Below are 16,892 nucleotides of genomic sequence, written 5' to 3' on the forward strand. Positions count from 1 at the left end.
GCACCTGTTGCTTGGGTAGTCAAGTGGGCCCTGTCACGGCCTAGCGCTTCATCGACGGATTCATGTTGGTAGGAATTGGCTGTAACTTTCCACCTGAGTGCAGTTTGAAATGGAGACATTTGCATGCAAGTTGTTACATTATACGAACAAGTTTTCATGGGGACCTGATCAAATGCAGCTATATTTAGTGGCACTGATGTGCTCAGCCACGTGGTGGCTGAGTGCAGGTGCTCAAAACTTCACATGGATTTGGCAGCAGAGAGAGTCCTCTGAAGCATAGTTTCCTACAACAGCAACTGGAGAGGAATCTGGTGCTGCGACCATCCGCCACAATGGGCGTGATAGGTAGTTCTGGATTTGGATTGGCCCTCGATGGCTTGTGGAAGTTGCTATGGATTGAATCGTGCAGGCAGTTTCGTTGCCATTTTTGACTTACACGAACGCATTTGCCTACGTGGGGTGTTGGAAGAAGTGTTCAAAAGTATGTTTCTCCTTGAACTGCATGCTGCACGCGCACTGACGCTGCCCTGAGTGGAATGTTTTATGGCCAGAGTTACATTTTGGGTGGGTTATCAATTCATTGCTGGCACATTGAGCACGAAAACACAAACGACGGCGCTGTGTGTGGTGAAGTTGTCTGCGAATGAGGAGTTGTGGCGCTGCTCATTCCGCGGAGCAATGTATTTTCGAAGGTGATGACGGTTGCGAATTACTTGGAACAGCCACACCTCTCGTTTGAATCCCAGTTCCTACAGCATAGACCAGCAGTCCCGGCGACTGATAGGAACGCTCCTTGATGAATGTCACTAATTAAGGCTAGATTAACTTCTCCTGAAAGGAATCAGGTTCCCTTTTTGGGAGCAGGAAACTTTTCCTAATGTTAAAAACAAGTGTCAAAACTTTTACGAACAGCTTTTGGAGAAATCGGGACTTGCTTCCTGTTGTAGTTGGTGGCAATTACAAACGTACTCCGCAAACCCCCTCGACTCCGCGTTTGCTTTCTATTTAAACACGCCGTTTTATTTCACACAAAACCTGTTTTTGGTTACTTACTTTCTTGTTTGCCATGTAACTTGTAAACAGCAAACTGTGCAATAAGAGTTTCGTTGACAAAAAACACAATTTGCGCAGCCTTAAGCCCTTTTTGATCCTACCCAATCCAGTTCCGGAGATTCCCATCAAAGCGTAAGCACCATCTCGGAGTTAGCGTTGACACTAGCGCCAGTTTCCCCTCCAGTTATTATTGTTTGAAACTCTCTGCTCTGAAGGTTTCATGAGTTTGTCTGTGTACTGGCTTTCTTTATCTGGGGATCAGGCCGGCACATAACCAAAATTGTACACGCGTCACTGAGCGAGCGTCTGTGTGCTGCTTTCTTCTGGTTTTAATAAGCAGACGCACACAATAGAATGACCATTACAAAAATAGCAAGCCGTTCCACTCTGTGAAGAAGGTGGATGACTAGTAAATCTGAGGTGACAGAGAATTTCGAACAAAAGTACGAACTCTTTTATTGTCTGGATTGGTGTTTGTCAGGATAAAAGGTGTGCACATCGGTTCATCTTAATGGCCTTGCGGGTGTCACTGTCTCGGGGGCTAGTATTCACCAGGCCCATCATCGCAATAAGCGGCGGCAAAGACTTCATTATTTATGCTCATTTCATCCTCACCGCACCCGTCCATTCACTGTGGTCTAGGTCGGGTTCGGTCACTTTCAGTGAGGGGAAATGCCGTGAGAAGACAACAAAGAGAAAGTGTAGCCTGATGCTGTAGGCCCACCCGCCGACTAAGACGGTGCGGGTGGGTGTAGCCTGTGTGGGCTTTTTGATGGCCGCCTTGTAAATATATCATTCACATCTTGTGTGGTTCGTGTCGAGAGGCCGCATAACAGTGTTGTAAATGTTGTGTTGGACCCTTTCGAGAAATGTCCGACTGATAATTGAAAAGATTCAATGCAGGGTGGCCAGGTTAACCTTCTTGAAGTAAAAGGTTAACTAACTCAGTCTACCAAATATCATTGTGACGAGAATCAGCCTGATGAAGTTCATTTACCTGCTGAAGGACAAGTTACAAGATGTAACCCCCAGCAGTATGTCTAAAGCAGTCTTCCCATAAACTCGGAGGTTACAATCCATGCGAATTTATGGCTTTAATGGCCTGTACGAACACCTCCAAGTGTTCTTTTTTTTTTTATCTTTGAAGACTCGAATTTGCTGCCACGTGATGAGACAAATAGTCGTACTCCTGACCAGTTTGAAGAGCATTTTAATTAATGTGTCACATAAAAACAGCTAGGCATTCACAGTCACACTTTGTTGCCTTTTACATCTTTGGGATTGTGAAGCATTAACACAGAGCATTGAATTTTTCTCACCTCCTTTTTAAGGGCCGCTATAGCTGAGAATGGGAAAAACCACATCTTGAACGGAGTGGTGAAGGGCTTGCATTTGTTAATTTGTCTTTATTAAGGTCTCATCATATTTTCACATAGCCAACATGGTGCGACGGCTTACAAAGCATGTCATGGGGAGGCATTTAATGGGCAATTTTTTTTTTTCTGCATAAGCAAATAAAATGGGTTGGTTCAGCACCATTGGCTGTACCATCTTGCGAGTGTACCTTAAACAGTTCATTCCCACACCGTGCGAAAACGAAACAGTGTGGGGAAAAATTTCTTGGGTGATGACTTTATTCATTCTGAAGTTCTCCGCTACCCACTACGGTGGCTCAGTGGCTAAGGCGTTAAGCTGCTGAGCCAAAGAACACGGGTTCAATTTTTGGCCGCTTTTCTATTGGAGGCAAAAAGCAAAAACACCGGTGTGTTGAGGTTTCGGCACACGTTAAAGATCCCCTAAAGGTCGAAATTAATCCGGAGCCCTCCTCTACGGCGTGCATCGTAACCTCTGTAGCTTCAGTGCGTTAAGCCCCATAGTAAATCGGAAGACATCAGTCTGATCGTATTGTCGCGAACCATGCATTGGGTTTGTTTGTTTATGCATTGTTTTTACTGCCCGGCCGCGCCCGGCTGTGTTATGTGTCCCAAGCAGAGTTCGTGTTCCATTCTTTATTTTTATGCCGCACGGGTTATCTCATTCCGATAAGGAGAGCGTTTCGCCCTAACGTCACTAGCCTAGAATAATCTTATTTGATCTACAATGTTCTGAATGTAAATTGACGGTCTGAGAAACACTCGCGCCGAAAGATAAAAGTCTGCAGAGGAGGCGCCTCGGTATTCGACTCGCCTGACGCTCGTTTGCATTTGTCGGTTCGTTGACTGCTGCTTCGCCGCCTGTGTATTCTTTGAGTTGTTAGGGGAGCACAAGTTCGCTCCAATGAACTTTTCCTTGAAGACAACTGCGTCGTCTCTGGCTTCGTGACAGTATCTTGGCAAAGCCAACACAGCCTAGTCAAGCTTGCCCGCTGGGCAAAGCATTTCCATACTTCAATTCAGGTTCACTTCAACTGGTGCTGGTTTAGAGCTTGGACCTACTTTAGCCTAATGTCCCCATGGCTGTAGACTCTCAGTCTAGTTTGAGTTTGACTAGTCTGAGACTGAACAAGTCATTCAGCCTGTAGAACTAATAAAGCGCTGCATGGCTTCTGTTCTTTTTTTCAGAGGAGAGTGTTCTCAACCTGCTAACCATGGCCATAGGTTCATCTTGCGAAGATAGTGAGTTCGTCAGGTTGCTCTACAGTACGAAAGTTAAAAAGGTACGTTAGTTGTTTTTTTTTTGACATTGGGGTATCATCTGAGGAAATATGTCTGCAGCTTGTTTTTACCTTTGATGCTTGCAAATGAAGCCGCCTTTGTGTCTGTAGGCTGAAATTCGAACTCTTGTTCTGTTCAACATTTCAGTATCATGTGAGGAGGCATGTTTGGAGAGTTAGTTAGCTTGTGTTTTTACTGGTCATGTTCGACTTGAGCCGCGTCTGTGTCTCATTAAGTTGACTTTCGATTCTCTTCTTCTGCTTTGGATTCAGTATGACAAGCCAGACCCATCAGAACTTCCTAATGGCCTCTCCGAGTTGAGTGAGAATCTTGACGTTGCCACAGCCTTGGCTGAAAAGTGCTACTACAACTGTGACTACAAACGCTGCTATGACATCACTACATCGTAAGTGTTTTCACTTTTGTGTGTGTTTTTCTTTTTTTTTTTTTTAAGACGATAGTCTTTCTTGGGCTACTTAAACCCAGAAATTTTGGTCTGTCTGTATGTCTGTATGTCTGTCCGTCTGTCTGTCTGTGACTCGGTTCAGCCACCCGGCCAAAGCAAAACAATGCCGGCACAATAGCCTTATATAGTCATAGCTAAATCTACCCGTCTATGTCCGGTGTAATGTTTATACTTGTCAAAATTGTTGAAGAAGAACAAGACATTACGCAAATATGAGACAACAAATCAATACAGAAGTGATATTTGCAGTGTTCCTTTATAAAAAAATCAAACATGCTTGACTTTTGCGAAATTAAATACTTCATCAACTGCAGAAAAAGAATCCACTCCGCCGTCGCCTGCTGTCGCCCGCGCCACTATAGCTTCTGGCGCCATTTTAAGAAATCAACCGGCAACAGTTACGCAAGGTTCCACTAGATAGGTTCCACGTTCTCCTTGCAACGCACGTGGAGTAGGGAAACGCGGTTCTATAAACGTTGAAGTAGGGTGCCTCGATTAACGCGCGTCTTCGCCGTACGGTAGCGTTCGCATCGAGACACCCAGTTTGGAGCAGAGGAACGCGGGAAATTTAAAATGATTTAAGCAAACCTTTGGTGTCTTTACCTTGGGAGGAGCGCGACGCAAGAGGAACAACATGAGAGGTGAGCGGGAAAGCGAAGGGAGGCATTTACTTCGCAAAAGCCGATAAAGACTGTCGTCTTTTGACGGCATTTGCAACGAAAGGAGCAGATACGCGGCCAATTTTTTTGGGTGAGGGACATTCATCGTAAAGAAGTCCTGTAGAGTCCCGTTTTAAGTGCGAATGCACTTCTTAAGCGAGCCTGAATCGTCCGCCGCCGTAGTCCGCATAGCAACAGCTGCGGGTGCGCGCGCTCCTCGTCTTCCCTAGCAACGGGGGGAGATGGGCGCGCGCTGCCTGGCCGCGTCCCCATGGCTCATTCTTGTTGTTGTTCCTGCTGACATGGCACATACCCACGTGGGGGATTGGCCAGGAATCGGGCGTGAGAAGGGCTAATGCACCCGCTTAAAGGAGTACTGATACGAAATTTCAAAGCTGAGATCCGCTCTAGCAATCAAGTACAACGACAACACAAATAGGTGTCTGTGAATAAATGCATCTTTCTTTCTTTGTAGTTGTGTGTGTGTGTGTGATCTCTCTTTCGCGAACATTACCGAACCGCGCAAATTCAACTCGTGCATTCGCACTTTCACATTCTTCCCCTCGGGGAAATGCGGGGAATTTTTTTTACAGTCCTTTTACTAATTTTCTTGAGAAAGGTGTACTTTGTTCTCGGCAGTCCACTTCCATGAATAGAGCTGCTATGTTGTATTCATTTTGTGTTGCCTAAAGGGATCACGAAGACTACATACAGCTGGGCTCTGTTCAACAGATTGGGCAGCTTATATTGCACTGCAGTTTCATTTGATGAGAAATGATGCTGTGTCACTGAGAAGTTGTTGTGTTTGAAGGGGTGTATATTTCAAATTTCCTGTGTACTGCACCATCATATGATGTCGCACGAGCCCTACAACAAACTTGGAGAAGCAGACAAAATTGGCAGTCAGTGCAGTGAATGGACGACATTGTAAAAAAAAAAAAATACGACAGTTCAGAATCCTTGATGGACCCTAGTGACACGTTGCACTTTTCACCGAGCAATAACCCCACGACACATTATGTTTTAGCTTGCTTAGGGGGCTGAAGTGACTTTAGTTCACGTGAACCCTCAATGTCTGGCGGGAAAATGTGGGGGTGTAATTTGTAACTCCTTTAAGACTTTAAAAGCTATCGGGCAGTTGTAAGAGCCACTACATAATAGCGCAGCAGAACCGCAGCTTGTAACGCTGCTTGTGATAGGCGGTGAGAGAGCTACAAATTGCACAATCTTTCAGTCGGAACAAAAAGTTATTTGAGCCTTTAGTAGGGGCATTTTTCTTTTTACCTGAACCGGTGAAGATTAGTGCAGTGCCTTGCAGACCGGTGCAGAGTGCTTCTGGGTTTATCGCTTAGTAAAAAAATTAACTAATGCTGCATTGCTTGCACCAGTGCAGCCAGTTAAGGTAAAAAAAAATGCCTCTAGTGTGCCTTTAACAAGAACAGAGCGTTTTCTAGCACCAGGGTTTGGCATCGCGGTGTATGGCTTGCATATCTGTGTCGGCGACACCTCAAGCAAAAAAGCAGAAGTTTAGTAAGACGTGCAAAGGAGCTATTGTCCTCTGTGAAAGTGGGGAAAGGGGCCATAGCACGACACTTAGCAAACGGCATATGGGATGCGGAAGTAGAATGGCTAAGCTCGACAGCAAATCCAAACAAATCTGACGACCAATCTGAACAAATCCTGTCAGGATAGCCTGCACTGTGACACACTGGATGTGCTTGTCTCGTGCATGTCACATACTGTGCCCTTCTGATTGATCAAGGCAGGTGTACCTACTGCTGCTGTGGCAATAGCTGTACTGGTGGCGTTTTGGGATTCAACCATTCTCTGCTGTATGTACTTGGACAGCATGACTGTGCCTTCAGAATATGCTGTCAGTGGGACTCCTTAGTGAATACTTAAAAGTGGACCTGGCATTCCAGTTCAGGTGATCCAACAAACCTAAATGCCCCGGCACGTCCCTATGTGGTGCTGTACATGCAATTGTGGTGCCCAGGAAAATGTAGGGATGTGTGGCTGGCTACCCTAGAGATAAGCAAGGGACAAAGAGTGGCAGTTACACCAAACATTTTCACTGTGGGACGGCAAATGTTGCTCAGACATGCTCCAAATGATACACAAAACAACCTTAAGCATTTGCGGTGCGGTTCCAAAGAAACTTGAAGCAACCCGTCTGGTCTGCTGAAGCTGTGAACAGGCGGCACCAACGCTGTTGCTGTGCGTCTCCTACACAGTTTCAGAGAGGTGGCCTTCTTTTCATTATAGTTTTTTTCTCGGTTTAATTTAACCTCTGTCAACATTAACATATCTGTCTAGCTCTGGGTAGACGTTTGTCAAGCAAATATAGTTAGAAACAGGCATACACGGTCCCCCACCCCCTGTGAAACACACGTTGTGTGCAAGGAAAGTGTTGGCAGCAAGCCATAATGAAAGTGTGCCCGCAGGAGGTTACCAGTAAAGATTCCGCTGTAAAATTTGTTACATGCTGTTTAAACAGGAGTCAGTGTTCATTAGCCTGTTGTTACTTTGTGGTTTAAGTTCGGGGATGCCTACAGCTGAGCAGCAAAGTTTAACCCTTTGAGGGTCGAATTTTTTCGCCCCCGGGTCGATTTTTTTTATTGCTGATTTAAATTCTTCGGATGCATATATTTCGAGAAAAAATTATAATTTTTTTAGGGTGACCATAAAGTGTAAAAAAAACCGTTTATGTTGTTACACTTATGTGGTTTATTCATGAGTAACACAAGAAAAGTTCTAAATAAAAACGAGAGAGTAACAAGCCGGCACCTTTTGAGTGAATTAAAATCAGATAGGCATCAGTTTTGCGGGCGCAAAAAGTGGGAAGCGCCCGGAGGACGATACCGAAACCAACCGCTGCTTGCGCGCGGCCGGATGCAGGAGTGATAGACGGCGCCCCGCTCATAAAATACAAAAAAAAGGAGAAAAGAGCCTCATCAGTTTCGCAGGCGACCTTGGTCTGTGGCAGGCGCAAGAAGCAAGAGGCGCCCGGGCGCCAGGTGGGCGATACCCAGTGCGCCCCCTCGTTAGTGGATGCGCAAACGATAGCCGGCGCGGCGCTGAAGTAAATCATAAAAAAATAAAAAGAAGAGCCATTGGCGCAAGAAAAAAATTTGACGTATTTCTGAAGTGTGGCAGCACATGCCAAGCAAGAGAAGTTGGCAAAAAAGGCGCGCTTTTTAAAGATGCAAGCAATGCCGTACATGTGTGTCATTGACCATTTTGAAAGTGTTTGCCGATGCCGTACATGTACGGCCTTGACCCTCAAAAGGTTAAGCACTGCATAATGTTGTGCAAGCAAGCAGCTAGACTGTTTGGCTGCTTTGGTCCGTTTAACAGATTATATTCTTTACGAATTAGGGCGTTTATGTAGGAACATAAGCATTGCTGCTGTGGTACACGAGTGAAGATTTTTTTCAGAGGTTGATTAATTAATGGAGATCACCAGTGCGTCCAGAGTGGATGCTGTTCAGGGCTGCTCAGTTTACAGGCTGGCGCACCAATCTTGCTGTGTCAACATCTTCCTGCAGCATTCTCCGCCGGGATCCGTACGTCATGGAGTGCCTTCCAGTCCACATATCCTGCCTGATGGAGCTGGGAAAGTCTAATGGTATGCCGTGTCCTTCTTCCCTTCCTATCCTACTGCATAGTTTTGAACTCATCCAGCCAATTCCAGTCTTCCGGCTAGAAGGGCAAAACTTGCAGGTGTTGTTACCCAATTAGAATACAGTTGAACCTCGTTATAACGAACACTGATATAGCAAATTATCAGCTATTGCGAACAAAGTACAAACTTTGGTTGGTCATGCTTTATTTCAGTGGCACTTATTCTTTACTACGAAACTGAAACAGGAAGAGCTGTGCGCGATATCGGCTATAATGAATAAATATTTTACCAGGAGGCTGAGGAGCTACTTGGAAAAATTCCCCGTAGTCCAAAACCGCAGAATTATAACGGCCCTTTTGTTTGTGGACACTGTGGAAAACTCCATCCTGCTCAGCGCTGTGAGTAGCCGCCAGACGAAGATCACATCCTTCATCAAATAAATAACGATGCAGGCCTGTTTTGTCAAGTGAACTAACTTTGTTCTGTTGTAATTTCTCGTACTCATGTTCCCGTTCATTGAGCTTGAAATGCAACAAGGAGAAAGGCAAGGGTTACCTTTGTTTATAGTAGGTTCGAAGCCTTAAAATATGCATTTTTTTGTATCAAGAATTTTTGCGCGAGCCAGGCTGTTGATTTGTTATGGCCGATTTTTCCTCTACTGTTACAACGAATATCGGTTATAATGAACTAATTTGCTGTACCGATAATACTTGCTTATAACGAGGTTCGACTGTAGTTAATTTTTGCATTGACTGCTTGAAAACAATGAAATTATTTCTGTGCCTTGCAGACCTTTTCTACAAGGCCCACAAACTCGTTGACATGTATCCGGAGAATGCCGTGAGTAACACTCCCGTGGTGTGTGTTACTGTGAAGGAGTTTTGCTGGGGCAAAGTTTGTAGCTTTCTTGTGATGTTTCAAGCTGTCTCGCTTCAATTGAAACATTTTAGTTTGAGTGTATGGTTTGCAGCAATTCGTTTGGCTTTGTCTGATCTCTTGGAGTTCTTTATTGCACGCTAACTGAATTGACTTCCTTTTTTTTTTTTAATCTAGCATGTATTTGCTCATTTATACGAGTGGAAGTCAACTGTGCACTCTACTGGCATTAAACCTCTTTTCCCCCCTGTGTTTCTCAGATGTGCAAACAAAATTGCTGCAGGAGGGAGGGTCAGCCGTACCTTTGGTGTGGCTGTTGTCATTTTATTGTCTGCACCAAATCGTGATGCTTTTCAATTGGAAAATTTTACAGCAGAGACTGTTTATAAAAGAAGGCAAAGCAGTCGTAATCATTAATTTCCATGTTGTCATTTTGGGATGTCGGTACTGGAAGATATTCATCTAGGGCAATGCTATTCTTTAATTTTTGCATGAACAGAACTGACACAGTTACGAATGCCTTTGTTCAGTTGTGATTCCTTCTTGACAGGCAAGCACTACTCTAGGCTTTTGTTTTACAGCCATTTTGCAAACCCTGCTTTCTTCAACCTTCTTCGTGAATCCCTTTGGGTAACCCATTTTTTGTTCAACAAAATGCTCTTGAATGTGAATTTAAAAATCACACTTGGTAATACAGTAAAAGCTTGTTAATTCGAACTCAATCAATTCGAACTCGCGGTTAATTCGAACTGACGCCTTGGTCCTGGCACAGCCCTGTAAACATAACAAAACTTTATTTCAGAAGGTGGACGCGTCGGTCAGCATGGGGAAGAAAGGAAGGTGGGGGGGGGTGGGAGAGTTTAAATGTTACATTCTGCGGTCGACGCCTGAAGAGCGCGCGAACTCCCACAGAGAAAGCAGCGTCTGCCTTGCAGTGGCGGGTTGCAGCGGGGTTGTCCATTCCACAAGCCGCTGGACGCCGGGCGGAAGATACTGTAAACGGAGCGTTTGAAGGCCGGGACAGTCCCACAACATGTGGTGGACAGTGGGCGTGGCTCCTGTGGAGCAAGAGGTGCAGGCAACTGTGGCCACAGATGGCGCAACCTCGACGGCACGGTGGTGACGTTTTGGCACATACGCACGCCACTTGGCCAACACATCATCGGTTAGCGCGGCACCAGCCCGTGCCTTGTGCAGAAGTACTTGTGCGCCACGGGGCAATCCAACGGGCAGGGGGGCGGGGTCTGGTGGAACCAAGTTCCGCAACGACTGTTTGGACGCGTGCCGTGCTGCCGCTTTTGCTTCTGAGGGGTCGGGGTCGTGTTGTGCAAATGGGACGGGCAACGCCGGGTTGGAGCGGAGTTCAAAGTGCTCGCTCGCGCACGCGTAAGCGGTCTCGCTGCCGATTCCGCCTGCGTGTCCCGGGACGCAGTCTACCCGAACGACTATATTGCGTGTGTCTCGCAGTCTGCGACAAATGGTCTTGATGAGGTCGCAGGTGGTTCCGACGTATGGGGTTTTGCCAAGTCGATCGAGGGCTTGGGGGCTGTCCGTAAATATTGTGAAGTGGTGGTTGTCACCGGCGCCGTAAGTTGCCTCAATGTGCTCCGCAGCGAGAAGAACTGCCGCAAGACGGGTCTGACATGGGCTTGGAGGGTGAAGAAATTGAATTGTGCGGGAAATGCACATTTGGCCGTCAATACAGGAAAGTGAAGCGCGAGATGTTGTTTCATTTAGGACTGCTGTTGTAAAGATGGCGCCGGCTCGGCGGTCTGCGCGTGCAGCAATAGCGGCGCGCTCATGGTGGTTATGGTTTCGGCCACGCAGGCGAGATAGAGGCTTTGACATACGAACCAAGACATCTTCCCAAGGGGCTCGAATAGCCGGCAGTTGCGGGAAAAGCGAATCGCTCTGACCGGAAGCCAATTTTTGGAGAAGCTGCCCCGCGCGGGTTGCGGCGCGTCTCCTGTTGTGGCCTTCGACCCTCTCCGTTATGATAGCGCGGAGGGGGGGCAGCTGGGAATAGCGGTAGAGTTCTTCCACGCGGGTGTGCCGAGGTAAACCAGTAATTACTCTGAGGCTTTCGCGGTGTAATGTCTCCAGTCGGTCATATTGTGTCTTCGTAAGGGCAAAGCATGGAGCACCGTAGCACGCCTTGGAAGTCAGGACGGCCTGTGTAAGTGTGCGCAGGACCTGCGTTGTTGCCCCGCCGAAGCGGCCTCCAATTCTCTTGATGATATGAAGCTGCTGCTTCCAAACACATATGATTTGCCGGATCCATTCACTGGCCCCTCCGTCTTCGTGGAGTGGTACGCCAAGTATCCGGAGCCACCTGTCGGCAGCACGCTCGATGGGTTGACCATTCAGCGTGAAATGTATTTGTGCCTGCAGATGGTCGAGCCCAGATGGTCGAGCAGATGGTCGAGATGGTCGAGCACAGCCCTGTATATTTCAATGGGGGAAAACGCCGGATATTTGAACGTGTCGGCATCCAGAACGGTTAATTCGAACTGGGATCCCCTAGTTTCTCTTGCTGCTCGCAGAAGAAGTTGGCGCAGAGTGATAACAATGCGTTGCAAATCCAAACCAAACCAAATTTCTGGAGATGCAAAACAACTAAACGAAAAAAAAACAACTGACTAATCAATTAATTTTGCTCGCTGTTGGAGCTTTATAAACCTTATTTGCGAAATCACCTGCCACGAATGTGCAGTAGTGCCTAATACGTGATAACGAGTTCAGAAGTGGCTTTGTGTTCTGCCCGCGCAGTGTGCGCGATGTCCATTCATTCTGGCGCCCGCCCGATAATTCGAACTCTGCTTAATTCGAACAATGTTACGGTTCCTTTCAAGTTCAAAGTAACGAGCTTTTACTGTAGTTCCTTTTATCAAACAGGTTTACATGCTCGATTTTTTAGCAGCTAGCATGGCTCATGTAAAGCACACATGCAAATAAAGGAGAAAAACAGACTGAATGCATTTGAAGAATCCGCTGTTTGGCGATGGGTTTAAGGAAAGATAGTGTTGAACTCCAGCCGGTTGAGCCAACGGCTGTAATCCTAGCAGCTACGTGTTCAACGATAGTATGAGTTGAAGGGACACTGAAGGCATATAGCAAGTTGGGCTCTGACGAAAGTTCGACTGCACTGAAGTTTGACTGTCAGTGTTTATTCGGCTGCAAAAGATGCTTTAATTGCCAAGAAATTAGCAATTAGAAAACGCATTTCATTACTCGCACCGTTTCACGATGTTTTTCGCTTGACTTCAATGGTTGCTGGAAGTGAGTGAGGCAGCGGTGTGGTCTAGCAGGACAACTAAAACCTACAGAGCAAACCATCGCGGCCGCAAGAGTCGCAGGTCGAGCACTTGGCGCATACGGCAAAACAATTTGCTCGCCTTCACTTCCATTGTACCTGCCACTCTCTGTACTTCAATCTTGTTGCCGCACGGGACGCGAGATGGTGGTTAAACAGTGTGAATGTGCCGCGCGGCCTTTTACTTGACCTACGCAGCGTCTAGTGGACAGTGCAACTACAATGCAGACGACGATAGGGGCGCTCTTTTGATTTGCAATCTCGTTATTGATAGTCAGGTTTTAGTTGCTGTGATGCACTTGGCATGACAGTGGGGCGCCATATGTTATTTTCACTTGTAACATCTGGCAATGCTAAATTTGTGCAGCCCGCTACGTGAGTTTTAGTAGAATGTTTCGTCAGTTTTCCGTCGTGATATTTATTTATTTATTTATTTACAAGTACCCTCAGGGCCGAAGCATTATAGAGGGAGTGGTAAGTACCAACATAATAAGAAACGATGAGCAGTGAAAAATACATATTAATTTCAAGGAGGCTCAAAAACAATAACATTCAACAAGAGCACAATTTATACAGTGCTAGTCCAAAAACAGAGGTAATTGGCAACAAAACGTTATACAAGGCAGGGGCTTCAATATCACTGGTGAAATTGAAACCCCTAGCCTTGTGGAATGTTTGTTGCCAATCGTTGCCAATTGTTTGGTGCCAATATGGTAACACTCATTGCGACGTCTGTTGAATGTATTGCGAAGCGAGTTGCCTATTAGCCCACCTGCCAGAAGTGTGCCTACAGCTTTTACGAGCACCCAAACCACTACGAACAAACACCTTGGCGCCAGTATGGGATGAGAAACGTGCATAACACGATACAGGGATCATGTTACCTACGTACTCGCTGGAGTCACTGTAGTGGAAGCTTAGCAGCACACAATTCCCTGAATCGAAAGACCCAGTTTGACACACACATTTTATTCAACTTCAAGACAATGGTTTCGAACAAACACATCGTCGCGGCATGCGCTTTGAGGCTGAAGTGCAATATTAACAGGTGATCGATTGCCTCTTGTTCGTCGCATGGGTAGCACTCGCTTATTGCGACTTACAGGGCTGACCAAGTCACTTCACTGTGGCGCAAGCTGAGAAGGTTTTTTTAAGAGATCACGCATACACTACATAGTACAGACTGCAAGGTTGAATCGTCGCTAGTGATAATTTCAACATAGTAAGCACAGTCCAACTGCTGGCGGTCGCTGTTTCACTTCATCGCGAAGTGAATGCGCCCACAGCACACACACAGATTTGGGTGCAAAACTTCGGTTGGGCAGACAGCGCTAAGTGAGGGAGCAAAACACTTGTTCTATCAGGTGCATATTGCGGTCCACAGAAGAGTGGAACAGTGGAAGGCTGACGCGCTACTTGCCGCCATAATGTAAACGGGGAGATAATAACAGGCATGTGACTGCACAGAACCTGCAATAACCATCACAAGCGCCATTGGCGCTGCAGCTTGGTAGCTTGTGGATGTCGGCACGGCTTGAATTATGCCTGTATATTTATAATTGTTTAGGACTTACGAAAGTGAGCGTGCAAAAAAAAGATTTTGTGTTTCTTTGAGAGCTTATGGGTGTTCTCGTTCTGTTGTTTGTCACGTCACACTTGGCACGTCCGCTCAGTCGCCGTTTACGTCATCTCTGCTGGGCGACTGATAGCTTAACTTTTTTTATTATTTACGCAATTATTTTCAAAGTACAGCCCCAGAGACCGCTATATTCGTTTCCTGGGCATGTCCCTATTTAGACCAACTTCGGTTGTGACTTTAGTGTCCCTTTAATGATACAGGGGGTGTGGTTGAGTGCCTTAGTGAACGTGTAAAAGCTTGTGCATACCAGTATCACATGCAAGGATATCCATACATTGGGGCACATGGGCACCACAAACTACCTCCATCCCAATTTGCAAATAATTGAGGGATTAAGCCCTAGCATGCATGGTTTTTTGTAATGGGTCCAGACAGTTGCCAAAGAAGAATGGTGGTTGGCATGAGTTATGTTGGCCGTTCTGGAAAAGAATGAAGAGTCATGCATACTCTATGGCCCCAGTTCTGTGGACATTCGATTGGTGCCATCATCTAACATTCCTGCCACTTGGCATAGTGGAAAATGCATGGAATTGACGATGAGAGGTGATTAAAAATACATGGGATGGCACAAATATGGGACGGCACGCTACTAGTGACTGATAGTGCACCATCCTATGTTTTCTCTTCTCTGTCGCTGTCAACCCCTTTCTATCATGCAGCCATATTGGGATGCCATGTAGTGCAGAGTTATCATATCCAGTAGTCATTGAGGCTGACCGGCTGCACTTTGTTCTGTGCCAGATATCCTGGTTCGCCGTTGGCTGCTACTACTACCTCATAGGCAAGGCAGACTCTGCACGACGCTACCTTAGGTGAGCCAGCGTTGCATCTGAATGGGGAATGCATTTTTGTGCCTGTCTTGTAGGCCCACACCAACCCTTTCTCGCGTGCACACATCTCTTTGCTGCCAACAGTAAGGCCACCGTGCTGGACCAGGTGTTTGGCCCCGCTTGGCTCATGTACGGCCACTCGTTTGCCGTGGAAAGCGAGCACGACCAGGCCATGGCCGCATACTTCAAGGCGTTGCAGTTGATGAAAGGGTAGGTCCGCATCCTGAGGGCTGGCCATCAATGTCTGCTGGAGTTCTTGTACAACCACCTCCAGAGACTCTGTTCATTCGAGTTAGGCACAAAAAGTTTGTTTAGGTGTGGTAGTTCTGTTTTTTACATGCCGCTGTTTTTGGGTTGCCAACATGGGCCTTAAGGCTGCCTTTAATTGTGAATTTTGTTTAATCAGACATGTTTTAATTATGAACTTTCCTGGGTATAATGTCAGTATGTCTAGCAACCCAAAAAATGTTGGGGGAGTTTAGGCATTGGAGAAAATTTGAGAATTGCAAGGGGTGTTTATCGAATAGTGACTCGGGTCAGGGGAGAGTTACTTCAGGTTTGAAAAACAGTAATTTTCCGTTGTCACCAGGGTGTCAAACCAGAACCGAACTGAACTAAAAACCGAAACTGAACCAAAAAGTAAATAGCGTTTACTAGTTTTCGGTAACACGGTTTGACCCCCCACTGTTGAGAGTGTACAGTCAGTGTCATTTGGGGCTTTTCTGTTTAAAAAACTCTTTAACTTTGTTGTCTCTCATGCACTTCTACCCTTCAGAGCAATCATAACACTATGACCGCCCTATATATGACCACAGCATATGGAGAAAGGTATACGCAACAACGTTGCAATGGTATGGTGCTGCTGGTCGCTTGTGCAAAGTTCACGGCTGAGTGAAAGAAATGGTACATTTTTTCGGCATACTGCAGGTGATATGAAACATTGAATTGCCCTTTCTTCGGTGCTTCTATGGGGATTCAGGCAGAAAGATTGCTGCACTGCAGAAACACGGAATGCCCTTACCCTGAGTGTGCCCCCGTGTTGTATTTGGTAATTTACTTAAGAAGGTCGCAAACCTTAACAATGTAAATACAGTAATACCTCGTTAACTCGAAGTAGTAAAAACCACGAAAAATTTCGAGATAAGCAGATTTTCGAGATAAGAAAATTTGTGCGAATTCCATGAAATATCAAGTTCTTTGGAAAAATTGCCCTACTGCTTACCAGCTCTTCAACAGCAGCTTCCAATCATGCTTTTTCAGAAAGGTTTGACACAGAAAAAAAAAACATAAAGAGACGTTCACCGACTGGGATTTGTGGCACTGAAATTTTACTTAGCAGAAAAGAACTGCGTAAGGCTGGTCTGCTTTGCGGTCGCACACGGGCCTAAGGAGTCCTCTATCTGCTTGAGGCATTGCATGAGCCGATCTTCACCGCCGCTGCATTCAACCTTGTTTCGCCTGCGCTCCACACAATTTTTTTCGTCGCAAAAGGGACCCGAGCTCTCCATTGGGTTTTTCCCCGCACGACACACCTCTGTCTTCTAGTGCACTGTACCTCTGCGCATGTCTCTACCGTCACAAAACGTGCCACAGGGTTGCTTGACGATGTTGATATGCCTCTAGGCTCAGACTTCAAGTTCGGGGAAAACATCGGCTTTGTAGAAGGCGCGGCTAAACGAGAAAAAAAATTCAGGGACTTCGGCGCGGCAGCACCGCACAATGGGAAACGGTGCGCGGCGGCGAAATTTTCGTTCTACTCTCAGTAAAGATTTCGAGA

At 46.2% G+C, this 16,892-nt stretch overlaps 1 protein-coding gene across 1 annotated transcript in view; it reads left to right on the forward strand.

Moving 5' to 3' along the window:
• Window positions 1-16,892, forward strand: part of Cdc16 (cell division cycle protein 16) — a 45,295-nt gene that overhangs the window by 1,354 nt on the left and 27,049 nt on the right. The window contains exons 7-12 of the mRNA XM_077707011.1: window positions 3,615-3,709; window positions 3,980-4,113; window positions 8,381-8,460; window positions 9,248-9,297; window positions 15,027-15,097; window positions 15,200-15,325. Of these exons, the coding sequence (XP_077563137.1) occupies window positions 3,615-3,709; window positions 3,980-4,113; window positions 8,381-8,460; window positions 9,248-9,297; window positions 15,027-15,097; window positions 15,200-15,325 (556 nt within the window). The remainder of the gene's footprint in view (window positions 1-3,614; window positions 3,710-3,979; window positions 4,114-8,380; window positions 8,461-9,247; window positions 9,298-15,026; window positions 15,098-15,199; window positions 15,326-16,892) is intronic.

Source organism: Haemaphysalis longicornis, unplaced genomic scaffold (genome assembly GCF_048455015.1).
Source record: "Haemaphysalis longicornis isolate Haplotype H1 unplaced genomic scaffold, Haemaphysalis longicornis Haplotype H1 scaffold_4, whole genome shotgun sequence".
Taxonomy (NCBI): Eukaryota; Metazoa; Arthropoda; class Arachnida; order Ixodida; family Ixodidae; genus Haemaphysalis; species Haemaphysalis longicornis.